Raw genomic sequence first — 21,164 nt, 5'->3', positions numbered from 1 at the left:
CAACGTTTTTAGATTTGGTCTTTGTAGACTATATTTAAACATCTGCTATGTGAAATAGTGCAGTGCTAATAAAAACCCCAAAGATTTTCAAATGACATTTTATTGAATGGTATTCAAACATAACCTTAAACTAATGATTCACATATGACACTCATACAGCAGCCTGTAGACATAAACCGCATTCACTTCCTTCCTTTAAAACAGCCGAACATAATACATTATACACATACAATGGTTTTAACCTATTCATGTGTGACCACGGAGCATTTCTCCATTAAAAGAGTAACCACTACATCAGACTGAAGAAATCACAGTCCAGTTCTAAAGAGATTTCATAATATTTCACAATGAAACCTCTCCAAAACCCACACCTAACTTCACACACAGTTCCCGACTAAAATGTAAATCAGATTTATTAAATGTAGATCAGTTTCAACTGAAAGAAACTTGCACGGATTGGTCTTAAAATACATCAGTGCCCTTGTTTTTTTCTTTTTTTTCTAAGGCATGCTTAAAAAAATGACTTAAACGTCCTAGTTGAACTATGGCCTAATCCTGGCTTAGTCTAAACCCAGTCAGAAACCAGGCCTTAGACCTAAAGTTTGATAAAGACATTACATGGTTAGAAATCAACCAAAAACACTATAAATAAACTGAGAAGTGGTTATGAGCTGGAAGTTACGAATGAGGAGAAGAACTACAGATGTGAACGCCCTGGGTCACGATGGGACGCTTTCACTGAGGGAAGACGCTCCGCTGCTTTCGCTCTCTCCGCTAAAAACTTATCGAACTCTGAGAGTGAGATGAGAAGAGACACGGAAATCAGTCTGCTGTCGTAAGAAACACGGTTTGATTTAAACAATAAGATATTGCTGAATATTTGACACAAGGCAAGAAAATAGCATATGAAGAGATGCTTTTTAAAGTGCTACAACAACAACCCTAATGGGCCAGAGGAAGGTTTCTCAACAGACAGAAATCAAATGTTTAGATGTTTATATTCATGTCATCACATAACAGATCCGGTAGTCCCCCAATGTGAATGTACTGAAAGAATTGAGCCCTTACTGACAATTAATTGAGGAACTCTAGCTTTGGAAAGTACCTGAAAGTGTGAAAAAGATGAGCTAGGGCTCTTTAATGACCACAAGATGGTAAGTGTAATGATGAACCCACAAGCTGCAGTAAAACGGGGAAGATCACGAGTGGATCACGAAGGTGACTCAATAAGGATATCCGGCAGGTCAGATATCAGCTCCCCACACTGATCCTCTCACAACAGAAAGACTGGATCATACAGAAGACTGAAAAAAGCATGAACATCTGCCACTTGTGTCTCGTGTGCAGACGAGTGAGCATGCTGATATAATAGGACTGAAGCGTTTCCCACATTTTTTGATGTCAATTTAAATCTACCTCAGATGAAATATGGCGAAATGTTTTCTACGGTGCTAAAAGTAGATTACCTTCACTAGTCACTCCTTCAGAGTCATCTTCCTGTGTCACAAAATAAAAAACACACTTAGGAAATACAGTATTAGTCTTATTCTTCATAAAAGGTGTAAAAGTTGATGTAAAGAAGAGATTTGTTCCCAAATCATCTTTTGTCATGCTCGGCGTCCACTTTTTCATATAAAGATTTGTGAGTATTTATTAACTGTAGTTCATATGAAAGTTCACAAATATATGGATTCATATAAACTATCGTTTTTGAACAAAAATAGTTGTATACACTATTGTTTATATATATATATATATATATATATATATATATATATATATATATATATATATATATATATATATATATATATATATATATACACACACACACAATAAAAGCAGTAATATTTTGAAATATGATTTAAAACATATTTGAATATGTTTTAAAATGTCATTTATTTTTGATGGTGCAGTAATTGCATCTTTGCTAAAAAGTATTGACTGAACTGTTTTTTTTTAATTTTATTTATTAAGAGGGTTTTGATATTTATAAGGTTGTTTTACAGTTTTTCTCAGTCACTTTGGTGCATTTGTCAAATCAGAAAAGAAAATCTCAAAACTACTTGCACAACCTCCACATCATCTAGACATTTATACACATCACAAAAACAGTTTCTCATTCTTTTGAACAAGTTGCGATTGCTTTTGTACATTCATTCAACTGATTACACACATTTATCTGTGGTTTCCTACATCATCAGTTGCTAATGTCATGTCGCTCAAAATGTATTATATAGTTTTCTGTGCAATAGTCTTATCCCTCAAAACATCTAGTCTTTAGTTCATCATATAAGTCATTAAATGCAAAATGGTGAATCTAGTTGTCACAAACTGCCAAGCACACTTTTTATTTTTATTTTTACACATTATTATTAGACTTTTTGTCAATCTGGCATGAATTGTGCTAGTGAATCTTGACTAATGAAGAGAAAGTAGATGATAAGCCATTTATCTGAAATAGCTCAAAGGTGCATCTCATGAATCTTCAGTTAGAAAGCTGCACAGACAGAGGACAACACAAGAGTTATAAGGATCTTTGTGCCCATGTTTGTTTTTCCTTTTCTATATCACGATGACATTGTAAAGTTTTTTTGGGGGGGGTCAGACCACTAGTTAAAGTGTAACTGGGAATTCAATCCAGTCTCTTTCAGTCAATATCCCACATACAGTAATGTGTAAATGTGTACTTTTGAAATGGATATATGGCATTCATAAGCATATGGCATATTGTTCAATACAGTAGTTTATCAGAATATACATCAGTTATATTGACAACATGACTAAGCAGTTTGACTGTCTTATCCATAAACTATGACACAAGGACTTGTCATTCTGATGGCACTGACATGTCCATTGACACAGATATTTATTTTTGAGAGATGAACTAAGGATTTTGAACAAGAGATTGGCTTTTGCAGGTAATCCATGGTGTTTTGCTCTTTGTAGGAGTTGTTTTGAGAAATGCATCTCAAGAATGATTCGAGAAATGTACCAAAGCGACTGAGGAAAAACTGTAAAACATGACTAGTATTGTTGTTTTATGACTAATCATGTGAGGGGGAATGTGCAAAACATCAGTGGAATGGAAATTGGAGTCAGAAGGGTAATATTCTTGGTCGAGGTCTGAAAATGTGTGGCTTACGTCATCTCCATCCAGCCATCGTTCAATGTCGTCCATCACTTCACTCTGACTGACAGGAATCTGACGGCAGGAGAAAAATATCAGTTCGTTTGCATTAGCACAACTATCAGAAGCGATCTCAAACCAGCTTCCAGCTCCTCAGTGCTTTAAAGTGTAAAGGAAGATTGGTTATGTTTCAGTCCTGAGGACGGGGAAATACGTTTTGAAATCTGCCAACAACTTAAAATAAGGCCCTGAGGAGCTATGGATCCAGGTCTGGAGGACAAAATTAGGTAAAACACCAAAAGTTCCACGGAACTTCAGCAAATGAAGATAATGAAGCTCCTCAAAAGCATGCAATACAGCGTACACTCTTCATTCACCACATGACATGCTGAAGACAAAAAGCTCCCAGAGCACAACGTCACACTGCAGGCTGACTGTTATATCAGACCCACCATTCCCTTTTCAAGCATCCAATGAAACTGAGGCGAGCTGCCGAGGGAGTTGGAGTCTGGGCTGACGTCCTTAACATAGACACCACCGTTTAAAACGATGGACTTCGTGGCATCCAGTGGCAGGTGAAAACAACACATAGAAACATCTTGAATGCTGTTCCATACTGTACATTAATGAGTGCTGCTCTCTCCTAATACAACGAGATGATAATTGAACACATGATATATGTTCTGCAGGTGTAAATAATTCAGTGACGTACCTCTCCAGGGTCCTGTCGCTCTCTCTGATTGGCTGCAAGGCCCCCAAGAGCTGCAGAGCTTTCTGGACTGCTAATAAAACACACAAAAAACATCAGGGCAATATCAAGTTTTACACTCTGGTGGTGTTGTCCAGCCACATTTATGCTACGGTCAACACCTCAAATCATGCAAAAGGAACACACTATTTAAAAAGGTATTAATTAATTAAAACAAGCATTGCATCACTTGCTCATCAGTGGATACTCTGCAGTGAATGGGTGCCGTCAGTATGAGAGTCCAAACAGCTGATAAAAACATCACAATAATACACACCACTCCAGTACATTAAATCATTTAATCATCATTTAAGACGTTCTTAACTTAAAATATGAGTCTTCTAGCCATAATATTTGCTTTCTCTAGTGAAAAAGTGATCCCATCTGAATCAGGTGAGAAATATGCACAGATCCAGCACAGTGTATACAAACAAAAACAGTCCAAATGGTGAGAGGACAACAGGAATTTGACTTTTTCCACTGGAGGAAACATTATTATGAATTATGAACCAGTTTGAATTTAGCTAAAACACACTAATGATGGATTTGTTTCTTACAAGTACAGCTTTTCACTTCACAAGACATTTAATGGACAGGAGTGGTGTGGATTACTTACTGTGATGTTTTTATCAGCTGTTCGGACTCTCATTCTGACGGCACCCATTCACAGCAATTGATCCATTGGTGGGCAAATGATGTAATGCTAAATTACTCCAAATCTGTTCCCATGAAGATGAAACTCATCTACATCTTGCACGGCCTGAGGGTGAGTATGTTTTCAGCTCATTTTCCTTTTTAGGGTGAATCCTGCTTTAATTCTTACCTTTTTTGTGATGAGCTGCTCTTATTTTGTTTTAAGTCATCAGCTTTTGTGCCTATAACAAATCACACAACAGATAATGCATTAATAACTGAAGATGAATATTAGAATGAAATGTGAGAATAAATGATTCAGGAATATAAGCAGAAGCAGAACCCACTCAATCCAGCCATCTGATTGGTCAGTGTGGTGACTGCGCTGTGAGCACCATATGCTGACTTCATGTGGTTGGAAGTACCCAAGTCAATGAGGTTTGTGTTCGCTGGATTCTGAAATACAACAATGGATTCTGAATGAATCAGTATACAGTCATTATAGTGCGTTTAATATTAATCCGATTCATTCTTACAGATTGTGCACTGCTCTGTTTGTTGAGATGTCTTTCAAATCTGAAAAAAAGAGAAGTTAGGTAACACTGAGATTTGTGATTTAATGAACTAACTCGAAGTGAAACCTGACATCATTACAGGGTTGCATTTTCACGACTTCTCTGATTGTTTATGATTACTCCGTAAGGATTTTTATGCTTCCACAAAGAGCCATTTTTAGCTGATTTAATATATATATTTTTTATTCTAGATGTATATTATTTAGATAAATGCCCATGAATGTTTAGGATTTAATTTATTTCCATAACCTTCCCAAGTCTGGAAAACCAAGTTTAAAAATTCCTTGATATGTCTAGGATCCCTGTTATTAAAGATATCATATGATATTTCCTAATTTCCACAATTGCCTGTATTAAATAGCATCATCAAAAATAATTTAACTCAGTGACTTCTGCAATTAATTGTGACTGTTACCATAGTCTTATTATTTGTATAATATTATAGTTTTTATTCATAAATTCAATTAGCTTTTATTTTTATTGCTTTGAATTGAATCCTTATTAATTTTATGTTTTTGTAATTTAATTTTTTTACCCCAAATATTAACATTTTTGTTTACTTGATGAATGTTTAATTTATGTATTATAGTATAGTTAGTAATTTTAGTGCTTCAACCTAAACTTATTTCAGTTAGCTGACAGGGCAACATTTTTAGTTTTCATCTAATATTTATATTCCACTTTATTTTAGATTTATTTCAAATAACAATGTTTTTAATATAGTTTGGTTAACGATAATAGGAGCAATGCTTGTATTTTACCATGCAATGATTTTGTTGTCCACTCGGTGGCAGTACACCGAGAATAAATAGATCAATCGGAATTTTTTCAAAATTATGATGTTAGAAAAATACATAAACAATAAATCAATAAGAGAACATATGAAAATACTTTTTTGTATTTAAAAATAATTGTACTTGATATTTTCATTTGCACAAACTGTTAATATAGAGTAATTAGTTTTTGTTTTGTTTTTTTTAAGTTTTATGTATTTCGAAATGCAGCGTTTATATCCCTAATGTGCTTTATGTTATTGTTGCTAGTGTGTTTGTTAAGTCAATGATTATCTTTATCTATTAATTTCCACCTTGCAGGTCTCCACTCACATGTAATGAACATTCATCTGTTCACTAACATCATGTCATCAGTGCAGTTTGTCTCTAACCTGTGATACTGTGTAAAGGTGGTGTTCACTTGGTCGTTGGCACTGAGTAACTGCTCTATAAGCCTCTCATCATCGCTCAGTCTGGGGATGAGCTCCACCATCCGGCCCTGCATGTCTTTGGTCATGGAGTAGAGCTGCTACTGACCACCAGAGAGCAGAGAAACACAACCGTCCTTCACATTTACAGGCCTAAAATCATGACTGGAGGAGGAGTGTGAATACAGAAAGAAAGGACTGCCACCTGTAGTAGCTCTGTGTCCGACGGCTCAAGACTCGCAGGCTGCATCTGACTCATCAGGTCTGACATCACCGATATATTATTGTGCACCACCTCCAGTTCGCTCTTCAGCGTCTTCATCTGAAACACACACACACACACACACACACAAACACACTTGAAACCAGCAGAATTTAAAAATAATAATTAATAGTAATAAATGTATTTACCATGATTACTGTTCAGTTCAACATATACTGTAATCACACATCAGTATATTAATTAAGTATAGTTATTATTAATAGAATATTAATTATTAATAGTACTTTTAAAACAGTTAACTGTCATAGTAACAAATTAAACCTTTTTAACATTATTTTTAAGTCTCACCCTTTTAGGGATTCATTTTGTGATGAGCAACATATATCATGTAATATGAAAAATAGTAATGATCACACATACACAAACAAACATTTATTAGCATGCATTAATATTTATAATATATATATATATATATGTGTGTGTGTGTGTGTGTGTGTGTGTGTGTGTGTGTGTGTGTGTGTGTGTGACCCTGGAGCACAAAATCAGTCTTAAGTTGCTGGGGTAAACTTTTAACAATAGCCAAAATTGGTCAAAATTATATGTGATATACATGATAAAACTCATTAGGATATTAAGTAAAGATCATGTTCCATGAAGATATTTTGTTAATGTCCTACTGTACATGCTAATATGCATAGCTGAGAATTAATTTGTCATTTGGACAACTTTAAAGATGACTTTCTCAATATTTTGATTGTTTTGCTCCCTCGGATTCCTGATTTTCAAATAGTTGTATCTCGGTCAAATATTGTCCGATCCTAACAAACCATACATCAATGGAACGATTTATTCATCCAGCTTTCAGATTATGTTTAAATCTCAATTTCGAAATATTGACACTTAAGTTTTGTGGTCCAGGGTCACATATCTATCTACCTATTTGATATAAAACATTAATTTCCCAATATTAATATAATTCTCAGCCTACTGAGGTTTTGTCATGATCATTTTATAATGTAATATCATATGCAAATTATTTTTTTTAAATGTGAATTATTAAATACAGATATTAAACTCAATATCTAAAAAATATATTAATGAAATATTACTAATGCATTGCTGCATGTGTGTGTGTGTGTGTGTGTTACCTGTTGAGGAGACAGCGTGACTGGTGTCTCTGTATCCTGTGTCTGGGTGGATTTGACGGAGTGACTTTTTGTGTGAGCTGTTACCGCAGACTCGATGGTCTGTCGGAGTCAAGCATTAATAAATTAATCAATTTAAAATTTAAATTAAGCATGGCACATATTACAAGCTAGCACTCAGGACAGAGGACATACGGTCTGATTTTGAGATGTGCATCACGTATGGATCCTAGCACATCTTTATTCGGATTCATAATTGTTTCTAAACGAAGTGCTGTCAATGTGCAGCAGTTTCTACCCTGTTGGGAGTGTGAATAGGGGAACAGCCATTCAGTTCAGCCTTGGGAAACTCCACGCCTTTCCTCCGGAGATCCTCATAGACGGTCACGACACCCGTCAAGTCTGGAGAACTACGAAAGGCATCGGACCAAGCCTAGAGAGAGAGAGAGAGAGAGAGAATCAGACTTTCAATACTTCACAGCAAAAAAATATAATACGTCTGAGTTTATGAAGGGTTTATCTGGACCTGTATCATGCTCAAGACCCTGTCCTGAAGAAACACTGGGGCGTTGTTTTTAGGCAGGATCGTTTGGACCAAAACGCTTTCCACAAAATCTCTGGTGGACACGTAGACGTGGAATCTGTGCCCGCAGTTCTTCACACAGGCCTCCAACACCTGCAGCAAAACCAGACGAATGATTACGAAGACACTGTGAAGTAAGACGGTAATAACATGATGTTGGACACTTACACTCAGAGCCAGCATGACCTCGTTGAAATTCTTATTTCCCAGAATCCTCTTCTTTATCGCTCGGACTGCATCTTTAGGTCTGCAAACAGAGCAGCGTCACAAGAATTATGTTATATAACGTATGTTATAATATTTAGGAACTCAAAGCACTATACAGATTTGGACACTCAAGCAATTTATTATTATTTTACGTATTTTATAGATGGTAAAATTAGGTTAAATACAGCTATACAGCTCAAAATGAAGACAAATGATATTGTGACACTTTGTGTAATGCTAAATTTCTCCAAATCTGATTTGGTGAAGAAACAAACTCATCTGGGATGGCCTGGGGGATTTCAAGCTAATATTTTAGGACAAAATCAATGCATATTTGGTCAAATGTCAGTTTGGGAATCCGTGGCCTAATACAATGACATTTAGACATTTTAACGGTAGTTTAAGTGTCCAAATACAACTGGGGAAGAGTTTCAAAATAATTAATTGTCATGAACGTATAAACTATTGTATTTGACAACATACACACCCTTCACCCGTTTCATTGACAGTGTCACAGATCTCCATGTTGAGGCCCCAGTCTTCAGACGAGAGAGAAGAACCGGTGGCATGTTCTGAGCAAGAGACCGAGAGACACATATAAAGGCTTCAATCTACACTAACAGAGTACAACAACAAGTTTTGAGCGCATCATTACTTTATGTTAAGCACAACTGAATGAAATGCCGAAACAATTATGAAGATCATTGAGTTTTGTTCCCTATTAACAGAATCAACTATTTACTTTAGAAGAAACGTTCTCATGGCTTCGAATAGCTCACACACACAACAAACACCACTGATCAGTCAGTCGACTGACCTGCTATTACACCAGCACACACAAAAAAAGAGTGCACATCTGACGGGTGACAAAAACCTCACGGAGGGTGCTCAATTATTGTAAAAAAAGAAAAAAAAGAAAGAGAAGTTGGCACACCACAGCTCTAAAAATGCAAAAATTTATTTTATGTTTTCACACACATCACAACTCATTCTGGATTAGAGAAATCCCACCCATATGCTGAACTGGACATGTAAACTAGTTGACTGAGTTTAGCATGACTTGTCATACTGTTTACAGTGCTTAAAGGGTTAGTTCGCCCAAAAATGAAAATTATGTCATTAATAACTCACCCTTGTGCTGTTCCAAACATGTAAGACCTCCTTTTATCTTCGGAACACAGTTTAAGATATTTTAGATTTAGTCCGAGAGCTCTCAGTCCCTCCATTGAAGCTGTGTGTACGGTATACTGTCCATGTCCAGAAAGGCAAGAAAAACATCATCAAAGTAGTCCATGTGACATCAGAGGGTCCGTTGGAATTTTTTGAAGCATCGAGAATACATTTTGGTCAAAAAATAGCAAAAACGATGACTTTATTCAGCATTGTCTTCTCTTCCGTGTCTGTGTGAGAGAGAGTTCAAATCAAAGCAGTCTGGATATCTGGTTCACGAACGAATCATTCAGTTCACCAAATCGAACTGAATTGTTTTAAACGGTTTGCATCTCTAATACGCATTAATCCACAAATGACTTAAGCTATTAACTTTTTTTTAATGTGGCTGACACTCCCTCTGAGTTCAAACAAACCAATATCCCGGAGTAATTCATTTACTCAAACAGTACACTGACTGAACTGCTGTGAAGATGAACACCGAGCCGAGCCAGATAACGAACAATAGACTGACTCGTTTACGAGTGAAGAACCGGTTGCATCGGTGTTCGGATCACCAGTAGTTCTTTCGGACAGTTCGATTCAATAAACCAGTTGAAGAAAACGGTACACCGGTTCTTTTGCGCTCGACGTAATGGTGTCATTGGTGATGATTGTCCTTGATTCAAGCCTTCGGTTTACCCGCGCTCATAACGCTAGCACAGAATCAGTTCAGAATCAGTCACCAAAAGAATCAGTTCAGTTCAGACGCTCTGTGTGTCGGTCTGCTTCACGTTGAATCACACATGCGCAGTATCATCAGCTCCTCGGTTCACGAATCGGACGCGTCTGACAGAAACGGATCTTGACCCTTGAACGAGTCAATGTTTTGTTCATTATCTGGCTCGGCTCGGTGTTCATCTTCAGTTCTCTCTTCACATCAGTTCAGTCAGTGTACTGTTTGAGTAAATGAATTACTCCGGGATATTGGTTTGTTTAAACTCAGAGTGAGTGTCAGCCTCATTAAAAGAGTTAACAGCTTAAGTCATTTGTGGATTAATGCGTATTAGAGATGCGAACCGTTTAAAACGATTCAGTTCCATTTGGTGAACTGAATGATTCATTCGCGAACTGGAAATCCAGCTGCTTTGATTTGAACTTTCTCTCACACAGACACGGAAGAGAAGACAATGCTGAATAAGTCGTAGTTTTTGCTATTTTTGGACCAAAATGTATTTTCGATGCTTCAAAAAATTCTAACGGACCCTCTGATGATGTTTTTCTTACCTTTCTGGACATGGACAGTATACCGTACACACAGCTTCAATGGAGGGACTGAGAGCTCTCGGACTAAATCTAAAATATCTTAAACTGTGTTCTGAAGATAAATGGAGGTCTTACATGTTTGGAACAGCACAAGGGTGAGTTCTTAACGACATAATTTTTATTTTTGGGTGAACTAACCCTTTAAGCTTCAGCATCTAGGCTGGGAAAACAGGCTTTACAACACCATGAAAGGGCGAGTCATTTCACTGATATTCACCCTCTGTAATGATACAAACTTGAAAACCATCTTTAAAGGGATAGTTCACACAACAATAGAAGTACTGTCATTATTCCTCCCCAACTAAATGCTCTGTGCAGCCCATTTAGATGCAATATAACAGTATCAAGAGATGCTGAGCAGCCGTTGAAATGAATGAAATGTAGCCCTGACATTGTATTTTCGTGAAACCAAGAGTATATTCTGGAATGGGTTACATAACCGGTTTAATACTCAGATGTAAATATTTATTTTCTAAACAAGAGCGACTAAAACGTTATAAAGGGTACACCCAGACGTAAAATTCAACACAAACCCTCCTTGTCCCGCCCTTCTTCGTTACTATTCGCGGACAGCATTTGATTGACACTCAGTTCGGCCAATCACGAACCCAAAGCGATGGCGCGTTGAGTACGCCTTCGACATTGGATTGCACGAATGAGGTGTCAATCTCAATTTAATCGTATCCTTTGCTGTCATCCTTCATTAAACGATGTATATGTGTGAATTTGTGTCTTGCAAGAAAACTACCCACAAATATATAGAAATAATGTACCTGAATTCAATGTTACTATCAAGCAGTCGTATCATACACGTAACTGCTGCTTCCTTAAACGTATTGCGCGTGATTTGCCATCTCACCCAGCGTGTTACTCACCTATAAGTTGACCCACGGGCGTAGAAAACGGGTTTCCTGTGAAGAACTCCATCATCCGAGCGCGTCTGCTGCTCAGTGGCTCGGCTTCTGGCTCATCAGCTGGAGAGCTAAACAAACTTCACTGATTACGTCATCTCTTAAAGCGACAGTAGCACTCTCGAAGTACACACTGCATGCTGCATACTATTTTCAGTAGTAAGCAAATAATGTATCAAGAACTGAGATTTAAATTTTTTGCTGATATATTGATGTGGGCAAACACATTGCATTGTGGGATATGCTTTCAACACTGTAGGTTATATGTATTTGTAGAATAATGTGCAACAATAAATTTATACTGCATACTGAAATCATACTGGTTGCATTCTGTAGATTCTTGTTGTTTAGAAATGGACAGAGCAACAAAAAAAGTAATATTTGCATTGAGTTATGAATTTATGACAAAAGCAGTCTGGTGATCTTTCAGGGTGTGAGTGCTCTCTCTGAACCATTGGTGTAAGATGCATTTTTGTCTTGTAAAGCCTAGAATCAAATGTTTTATCCACCTTATTCTTCAATGCAGAAGTAAGCCGTTTTCTGTGTATGTGCGATACTTCCGGTCCATTAGTCGCTGTAGAGAAATAATGAGAAGAACATGCAGTAAACAGTAGAACTGTTTGCACTTCAAACCTGTGTGTTGATAATTAAGATCATATATTAAATTAATAAGGAAAGACACACCAGTTTGCAATATCAAACAGCGAACCAATTTTTTTATACAACTAAAAGTAGCTGGAAGCAGATGAGACTAGAAGCCCGACCTATAAAATGTATAAATGACCAAGCACACTCTTATGGGAAAAATAAGGTGGATAGGATGTATTGTAAACATTTTCATGGAAGTCAAGCTAATTATAAATGTCAGTCTTTTTTTGAAATACTTCCTGCAGAAATAAGTATTTTTCTCTCTAAAGGTCCGCTTTCTAGATGCAAGCCTCAAAACCATGACCTATCCATGTCAGGCCTTGAGATAATCTTATAATAATCATAATATTTCATATTTTGTGGTAAAGCTGTCTACTCTGAAAAAGGTTTTAATACAGTAAACATTCATATTTTGAAATATTATTACTCCTATGCTGTATTTTCAGCATCATTACTCCAGTCTTCCAAGTTGTCACATGATCCTTCACAAATCATTCAAATATGATGATTTGCTGCTCAAGAAACACTTTCTTCTTATGTTGAAAACAGTTATTGCTATTTAATAATTTGAAGAAACCATAATACATTTTCAATGAAAATTCTGAATGTATTCACGAGAATGCATTATATTAGTCAAAAGTGACAACGGATATTGCAAAAGAGTTCTATTTCAGATAAATGCTCTTGAATAAAAGAACAGCATTACGAACCATTATATATACTTACACGCACATACTGTATGCATACTGTATACTGTGTATTTCTGTGACTTGATGTACTTTCGTGAGGAACCACATGGTGGCGTATGTCTCTATGTGACAGTCTGAACTTCAGTAGGACACCATGCAGACCAACACCTGTGGAACTGACCTGAAATACAGCTGTTGTAAAGATCAGAAATACACATTACACAACAGAGAGATTATGTATGTATGTATGGGGGATTCTTCATTATTTTGTCATTTTTATTTCATGGTCTTACTTTGTCCTAGAATACATGTAAATTCTAACAGTAAAAGGAAAATAACAGCTTAACAGCTATATATATATATATGGTCATGTGTCTAACTGTTGATTAACATACTTGGGTAAAATCTGAAAGATTTTTAGTTCTTCATTAGAGGCAGAACTTCCTCCTGTAATGAACTTGGTCACGGATGACTCAGAAATGACTCAAGGCACATTTGTGTGTGTGATGCAGATCAACAGAGAAAAAAAAGAAGAAGAAGAAGAAGAAAGAACAACATCAACAACTGAATAACTAAATTATTTCAATAAAAAATTAGTAAAGGCTTAATCATTGCAATAAAAACCTTTCTATATCAAATTGAATGCTGCTCTTTTAAATGTTCTTTTCTTTCCATCAAAAAAAAAAAAAAAAAAAAATCCTGAAAAAAAGTATCATGGATTTCTACAGAAATATGAACTGTTTTTAACAAATATAGATATATATATATTTTGAGCATCCAATCAGTATATTAGAATGATTTCTAAAAGGTAAAATTGAAAACAGTTATTTTAAAGTGTAATAATATTTCACAATATCACTATCTTCAAACAGACAGTTAAAAAAAAAAATTCTCTTTTTGGCAACAGCAGAGAGCATTTCATAAGAGTTGATAATGAATCAACTTTCATTTTCAGCTTTATGTCAATAATCAACCTCAGTTAACAATATTATCAAGGCCAGTTAAGATATGCATTGAGTTTAATAATCTCGGCAGCAGAGGTAATGATGATACAGCCAGCAGCGACAGCAAGCTACAGCTGTGCAGTGTCCAGCCAATCAACACAAATGTCACACACACCGGATCCTCTGTGAGAGCTTGATGAAGAACAATCAGCCATATAAACTGAATCCTGATTATAGTGCAGAGCGAGAGTCTGGACATTCAAAATCCCATCAGATTTGACATTATCAGCCATGTATTGCCTGTAATTTCTGGGTTCCTTCCTGCTCTGCTGTAATAAGGAACCTGTCAATAAAGCCACACATGCAGTGACCGTGGTTTATTAAATAAGAGCACCGCTGTTGTTCAGGAGGAGGTTTGTTGGGACTTTTGTTGTGTTATAGAGACGTTACTAAAGTGAAATCAACATGAAATCACTCTTTATGAGCACAAACCTTTCAAACAAATGGTCTGTGAATGTTTATCTTCAAACTTAAGATGTTGAACTATGAGATGTTTTATATTATATCTGCAACCTTGATTATCATGGTTTTGTTAAAGATAATGTCACGACTCAGTGATATTCTTAGCTGTCCACTAAAAGACAAAGAAGCACTGGTTCATTCATCAGAATAACTTTATATTCATTAATGGAAAAATATCATTTAGATACATGAAAACAACATTAGAAGCATCAGCACAAATAAAACCCTGCACGGCTGAGCAGCATAATACATGTCAAGTATTATCTGTCAGCTTTAGATTTCAAGATTTTGTTGCTGCACATTTCTCACCAGTTTCACAATTTGGATTCTTTTTTTTTTTTTTAAGATAAAATACTTTTTAATTATTTGCACAAACATTTTAGTCAAAACAATGCATCACAAATGCACTACCATTCAGATGTTCGGGGTCGGTTGATTAATTCATGTTTTTGAACGAATGCTCACCAAAGCTCTTTCAATACAGTACAACAACGTAAACAGTCGTGAAATATTATAGTTTAAAGTAGCCATTTTCTATTTGAATATATATATTTAAATTGTAATTCATTAAAGCTGTATTTTCCAGTCTTCAGTGTCACATGATCCTTCAGAAATCAGTCTGATGTGCTGATTTGCTGCTCAAGAAACAGTCGAAAACTGTTTGTACTTTTATAGAAACTGTGAATTGTCTTTGAAATATCACATTGTAAATATTTTGATAAATTTGTTGCATCTTGCTAAATAAAGTTGATGTTTTTTTGACCCCAAACTCTTGAACAGTAGTGTGCACAATTTGTAGATAAATACAAATGATTTGTTATCAATACTAAAGCACACGGCAGTGGAGAAAGACAGAGGCATTTCCTTATTCAGATTGAAAAACAACTCAAATTGGGTCAAATAGAAATAAAACTGCATTTATAAACTGTCAAGATAAACTGGGCACCACAAAGCTATACGACTTTCATCAACATCGTAGTTAAAAGTGAAGATGAAGAAGGCAGAAGTCAGAAGCAAAGGTGCACATTCACCTAATTAGTAAGCACACCTTCTGGCAATCTCTGTGGTTTCATTATACACCATCATTAGAAAAACTTGTTGGTTCACATTGACTTCCATAGTATAAAACAATATTACAGGTAACAGTGAATTAAAGCTACACTGTGCATACCATCTTATCACACTGCTAATTCTGGAAGGCTCCTTGATTAGGTTAATGCAATAATTCTGCATAATATGAACATCAGTTTGACGCTCGTGCACTGCCGGCTGTTCTGAAATGTAACGTGAAAGAGTGCTTGGAAAGATTGTGCTGAGTCACGGATCTGAGGGCTGTTTTCCATTCAGGCATCTACATGATGGAGCAGGTGAAGCCGCAGCACTCTTTCAGCAGGGTGACACCGGTCTTGGTCACGTAAGGAGACGAGGTCTGCTGGGCTCTGGACGTCATTCTTCTGTTCTTGTTGTGAGCTAAAACAGAGCGAGCGAGAGAAAGGCAGTGACCTTCTCTGAATCACACTCAAGCATCTCTGAACACTATCGAGCATCAGCGCTGAGGGATGTTCATGCCACAACATTCGCACATATATTGGGCTGAAATTCATTTCGACAGTATTTGGTTGCCAATTAAATGAGTTGAAATTATCTGTGCACTGTAAAAATTAAATATAAGGTTTTTAAAGTAGTAAATAGTACAAAGATAACTGCAGTACATCCGACAAGAAAATATGATTTCAGTCTTTCTACTTCAAAATGTCATGTTTATTTCAATGCTACTTGTTTTTGTAATTAATTGTGAAATTTACTATGCAAAATAAAATATTATAACATATTTTTTAAAATGTTTATATTTAAACAGTACACTCTTATGAAACATTTGCAAAATGTAACTATATTGCAGCTTTTTATTTAAAGTTGGATATTTATCCACATGCATACATGTACATTTTTGTGAGATATTTCAAACTATCTTTGATTGTGTTCTCTCTCATTTCCAGTCCGAGCTTCCCACTTTCAGTGACATTCGTGTACTTCTGCACAGTTTATTCCGGTTCTGAACTAGCTCATTAGTTTTGAACTAAAAGAAAAGACAGCTTTTTAACACCCCGAGAACAGAATTAACATTCACGCTTCTAACAATACCACGTTCCTTATTAATTTCTCCAGTTTGCATTTTCATTAGACTTGAGCAGGCAGTGAGTAAAACAATTAAGGTGCTCAAAAAATGTATTATTATGTTAATTTGTATATTCGCAGCTGAAAAGCGGAGGTTTAAGAGCTTGGCCTTGAGCTCCCAGCACCACACTAACACACACATACTTTTCATGCTGCTTCTGTCGGGAATCTTGGTCTGTAGGAAGTCAGCCATCTCTTTGTCCTCCTCTCGCTCTCTGTGTGGAGAATCACAGGCGTCAGGAAGCCAAATACACAAACACAGACATAAGTCAAGATACATTTTCATGTGCACATGTATGCCATTCAAAAGATTGGGGTCTTTTTTATGTTTTTGACTTTTTTTTTTTCAACAATAGAGTAAAATTGTAATGTTGTGAAATATTATTAAAAATGTAAACACTGTATTTTAAAATGTAGTTTATTCCTGTGATGTAAAGCATCATTACTCCAGGCTTCAGTGTCACACAATCCTTCAGAAATCAGTCTAATTTGCTGATTTGATGCTCATCAATGTTGAAAACAAGATTAATTGATTAATTTAACTCATCCTAGCTAAATAAAATTATACTTTTTTTATAAATTTTGCAAAAGCACATATCAGCAGTTTTTTTGCCACTAATTATTCATATATTGTATAAACTGTATACTGTATCAACTCAATAAAAGCTATCATACATCATTACAATATCATAAAAAACATCCTTTGTGAATTAAACTGAATCTTATTCTGAATTTGTTCTTGCTTTAATATATCTCAGACTTCAATGAAATCAATTAAAACAGATTTTTGAAGCTTTTTACACAAAATCATTGCAAATGATCCTGATTTTTGTCCTAACAATCACACTAAGCTTTCTGCATTTACATATTTTCTTTGCAATATTATTCTGCATGTATACTAAGCCCGTTACTGTTTGCTCCCCATTGCCACAAAATCTTACAATCTTTTCAGTCCCTAAAATGTAAAACCAAACTCATATGCAAACAGTTGTAAAGTGAGACACTGAGCATTAACCAAACATTCTCACTCAAACTCCAAACATTCAATTATGCTCTTAGCACATTGGTTTAGTGTGCAACCAAGGTTTTCTCTCTCTTTCTCCACTATCCATCTGTGTAACTGCTTGTGATATGGGTGACGGCGGCTCATTTATCCAATGAATAGACACACACACACACAGTCGTGAGGTCTTGGCAGATGGCAATCAGCCCAACCCACCGAAGAACCACATCTTTTTTCTTTTTCCATTTCTTTCTTGCTTGCAAACCATTCTCTCTGGTCTCTCCGAATCAGAGCCGCTGGGACCGTCTGAGAGTGTGATGTGAGGTGTGTGTGAGGTAAGGGTGGACTCTTGGCTTCAAGTGGAGGGTAATTGGATTGCAGTATCTTCACAGATGAGGGAACAGCCACAAGAGACACACAACACATTCTAAGGGCCGACAGTCACGCATGCTATCCGGCAATCCAAAGGGTTGTGGCCTATGTTACTGTCGCTGAAAGCCCACGGCTCTTTAAAACCGACCTGAGCCTCTCAAACTCCATGTCGTCCACTAGAAAGTCCCGTGTCTCCACCAGCTTCTGGATCTGCTGAAGAAGTTCTTCCTCACGCTGTCTGTCCTCATTCGACTTGTCTTTGTCTGCAAAGGACATTAGAGCATACATGGAAGGAGAGGCATTTATACTGTTACTAAAAGATATCCATTTCAAAGAAACACTGTTTCACTGTCACAATTTCAATTAATCAGAGCATCACAAAAAATGTCAATGCATCTAAAAATATCAAGCAGCATTTCAGCATCAATGCATGCTACACATTTAGTTTTTTTTAAGATATAACAAACAAATTATTAGTCATTTCAGTCTTTCTACTTAAAAACATCATGTTCAGTTCAGTGTGTTACTTTGTGTTTTCTTTGTAATTATTTGTAGAATTTAAAATCAGTTTCAAAGTGAAATTTGTTCCTTAGCTTTTTTTTTTTAAGCAAATCCTACACCATTTTTTTCCATTGTATTTTCTGTATTCAAAATAAGAATTCTATATAGAATATTGCCTTTTGTTGTGAAGACAGGAAGTCATTCTGGATTGGATCAACAAGAGGTGAGTAAATGATGATAGATGTGATCAAATATCAAAGTACATCAATCCTGATTTGACAGATGAGTCAGAAAGGACCTGAAGGTGTCTGAATAAATGGACATCACTAGCACGAGAATGTTTCCCTCATGAATGATACACACGGTATAATCATCTGCCAGTTTGGATAAATAACCTCTTCTGTGTGCACAAGCTTTGTATGAACTTGTGAAATGAGGTTTCAGCAGTAAACAAAACGTGGCGCACGCTTGATTCGTGCATCTCCTTGGAAACAGGAGACCTATAGTGAAGTATGTCACAACTATGTGCTGAAGACATGAAAGAAGGAGGAGTGATGCTAATAAAGAGAACTGGAAAAACGTGTAGAAATTAATTAAAAAGCAGTTGCATAATACTCGATAAAGAGTTCCTTTTTGTCTTGGATTCTCTTGTAAATGTTGGTTGAAAACATTTATGAAAAGTTCAGGGTTTGGTAAGATTTTTATCTAAAATACAGTAAAATACTGTGAAATAACATTACAATTTAAAGCTGTTTTCTATTTGATTATATTTTAAAATGGAATGGAAAAAATAAAAAATTCAGGAATTTCTTCCTGTGAACCAAAAAATAAATAAAAAAAGCAGATGTTCTTCACCACTGAAATAGAGGCTAAATGCAACAGCACGATATTAATGCTTAATATTTTGGTGCATAATTTTTGGTGAACATACCCGGGATGGAAACGAATTTCTGGAGCTCTTTTTTGAGTCTTGTGATCTCCTTACACAGCTGGATGTCGTCCATCCTGAAGAATGAAAAAAAAAAGTACACATCGTTCATGGTTCATTTTTCTGACATGCTTTAGTTAGATGTTTGTATAGCATAGTTACTAATTGTTACAGAATGTTTAGAGAACATTCAAAAGTCACAATCCCATAACGATCACAAAAGGATAAAACGGAACGTTCCATGAACATTCCGACAACCAAGAAAAAAACATTAAACATTATAAAATAGTTTATAGTTTAAACATTATAATAGTTTAAACATTATAAAAAAAAGGACGCTTTGAACATTCCGAAATCCCCGTTATGTTTTTCATAACTAAATGTTCATTTTGTTAGCCAGGTAAGTGTGAATACACCACAGCTTTATTGAAAACAGATTTTACTGGTTGATGCCAAAGTAGTCTCTGTTCAGAAATGAAATAACAAATAATGTGTTTTGCTAGATAGTATTCACATTCCTGTCATACACACACAAATAGAAAGGCAGACACATACATTAGCAGTTTATGTTCAGGTCGGGCAGACACATATTACTGCCACAACAGACGAAGCTCACTCGCAGGGCTTCTGACAGACTCCCATCAGACGCTATTGTTGTAAAGAAATGCAGTGAATCATTTTATCAGTGAATGTCCTCAACAATTTCCCCATGCTCTTATCTCATCTAGGCCTGTATCTCTGCACTGATGCTGGCTACACATCATTTGTGTTCAAACTGTTATTAAAATAGAAAAAACGAGGAATGGCAGTCAAGGTGACATGCTCTCTGTATATTTTTTTGAAGGCACAGCTCATGCAAAAATGAACATTTTGCAGAATATCCATGCTGTTTTATTTCCATATAATAAGTTTGAATTGTCCTCATCCTCATCACCATCTCTAAAAACAACCACAAGTAGTACAGTCCATCACTTAAACAGGACATTAATGTTCTGATATTATTACTTTATAAAAAAAAAATAACAAAAAAAGAAATAATACTATTGTAATAAAATTGTTTCACTATACGACACAGAGTATTTAAGAATAAATATAACAATTATTATATTGCCGGTTGACTTGTTAACATGCGGGGGCCTGTAACTATCAATCATGTCTAGGTTTTATTATAAAATATTACATTATTATGGTAAAAAAAAAAAAAAATCTTTGACAGTCATTTCTTAAATTTTGTCAGGAAATCTTATAAACCCACCGAGAGAGAAAGAATTGTGAGAATTTGTGAGAACGCACATCCTGTAATGTAAAGTCTGGTTCATTTGCACCCTCTCACGTAAACTCAAGGAGCGCATCACAGAAGTTACAGAACTTGTGACCTTTCAGGAAATCCCTTATATGGACAAAATCATCTAGCTATTGCTGCCGCTGAATAAAATGCGAGAATAGAGACGCTTTACCAAAACATCAATACAATAAACATATGATTGTGATGATATATGGTTTATATGTGTTCTTCAAGGCATCTCAGGTATTTTTATAGGAATAAAGTAT

General features: G+C 35.8%; 2 protein-coding genes across 6 annotated transcripts in view; both read right to left on the bottom strand.

Annotated features, from left to right (window-relative positions):
- Positions 1–84: 84 nt before the first annotated feature.
- On the bottom strand, positions 85–11,916 carry LOC113051818 (target of Myb protein 1-like). 5 transcript variants are annotated; one of them, XM_026215937.1, is made up of 16 exons: positions 11,796–11,916; positions 8,933–9,017; positions 8,407–8,485; positions 8,182–8,331; positions 7,954–8,088; positions 7,659–7,757; positions 6,493–6,609; positions 6,252–6,388; positions 5,048–5,087; positions 4,859–4,967; positions 4,702–4,753; positions 3,843–3,912; positions 3,583–3,684; positions 3,146–3,205; positions 1,467–1,497; positions 85–792 (listed from the first exon to the last, which is right to left on the bottom strand). In XM_026215937.1, exons 1-16 carry the CDS (start codon positions 11,848–11,850, stop codon positions 698–700), a joined length of 1,416 nt encoding a protein of 471 aa, XP_026071722.1. In that variant the 5' UTR covers positions 11,851–11,916; the 3' UTR covers positions 85–697. The 5 variants fall into 5 exon arrangements, with proteins under 5 accessions (XP_026071722.1, XP_026071728.1, XP_026071737.1 ...); XM_026215943.1 differs by having other exon boundaries at positions 3,843–3,909; XM_026215952.1 differs by having other exon boundaries at positions 6,252–6,385.
- Positions 11,917–14,806: 2,890 nt separating this feature from the next.
- The window catches only part of LOC113054486 (uncharacterized protein C16orf45-like), a 7,376-nt gene continuing 1,018 nt past the window's right edge, over positions 14,807–21,164 (bottom strand). The window contains exons 3-6 of the mRNA XM_026220073.1: positions 19,617–19,690; positions 18,333–18,447; positions 16,954–17,024; positions 14,807–16,104 (exon numbers count right to left, since the gene is read on the bottom strand). Of these exons, the coding sequence (XP_026075858.1) occupies positions 15,986–16,104; positions 16,954–17,024; positions 18,333–18,447; positions 19,617–19,690 (379 nt within the window). The 3' untranslated portion in view covers positions 14,807–15,985. The remainder of the gene's footprint in view (positions 16,105–16,953; positions 17,025–18,332; positions 18,448–19,616; positions 19,691–21,164) is intronic.

This window comes from Carassius auratus, chromosome 3 (genome assembly GCF_003368295.1).
Source record: "Carassius auratus strain Wakin chromosome 3, ASM336829v1, whole genome shotgun sequence".
Lineage (NCBI taxonomy): Eukaryota > Metazoa > Chordata > Actinopteri > Cypriniformes > Cyprinidae > Carassius > Carassius auratus.
Note: the sequence above shows the minus strand (reverse complement) of the source record. Positions and strands in the feature narration are given on the sequence as shown.

Bases quoted from the DNA above. Each gene is read 5' to 3' on its own strand.
- LOC113051818 (XM_026215937.1), bottom strand. From the start codon at position 11,850: ATGATGGAGTTCTTCACAGGAAACCCGTTTTCTACGCCCGTGGGTCAA. The intron at 7,758-7,953 runs GTAGAAACTGCT...TGACTCCGACAG, and splicing joins CTATTCACACTCCCAACAGG to ACCATCGAGTCTGCGGTAAC. The intron at 6,389-6,492 runs GTGGCAGTCCTT...GGTGGTCAGTAG, and splicing joins CGGACACAGAGCTACTACAG to CAGCTCTACTCCATGACCAA.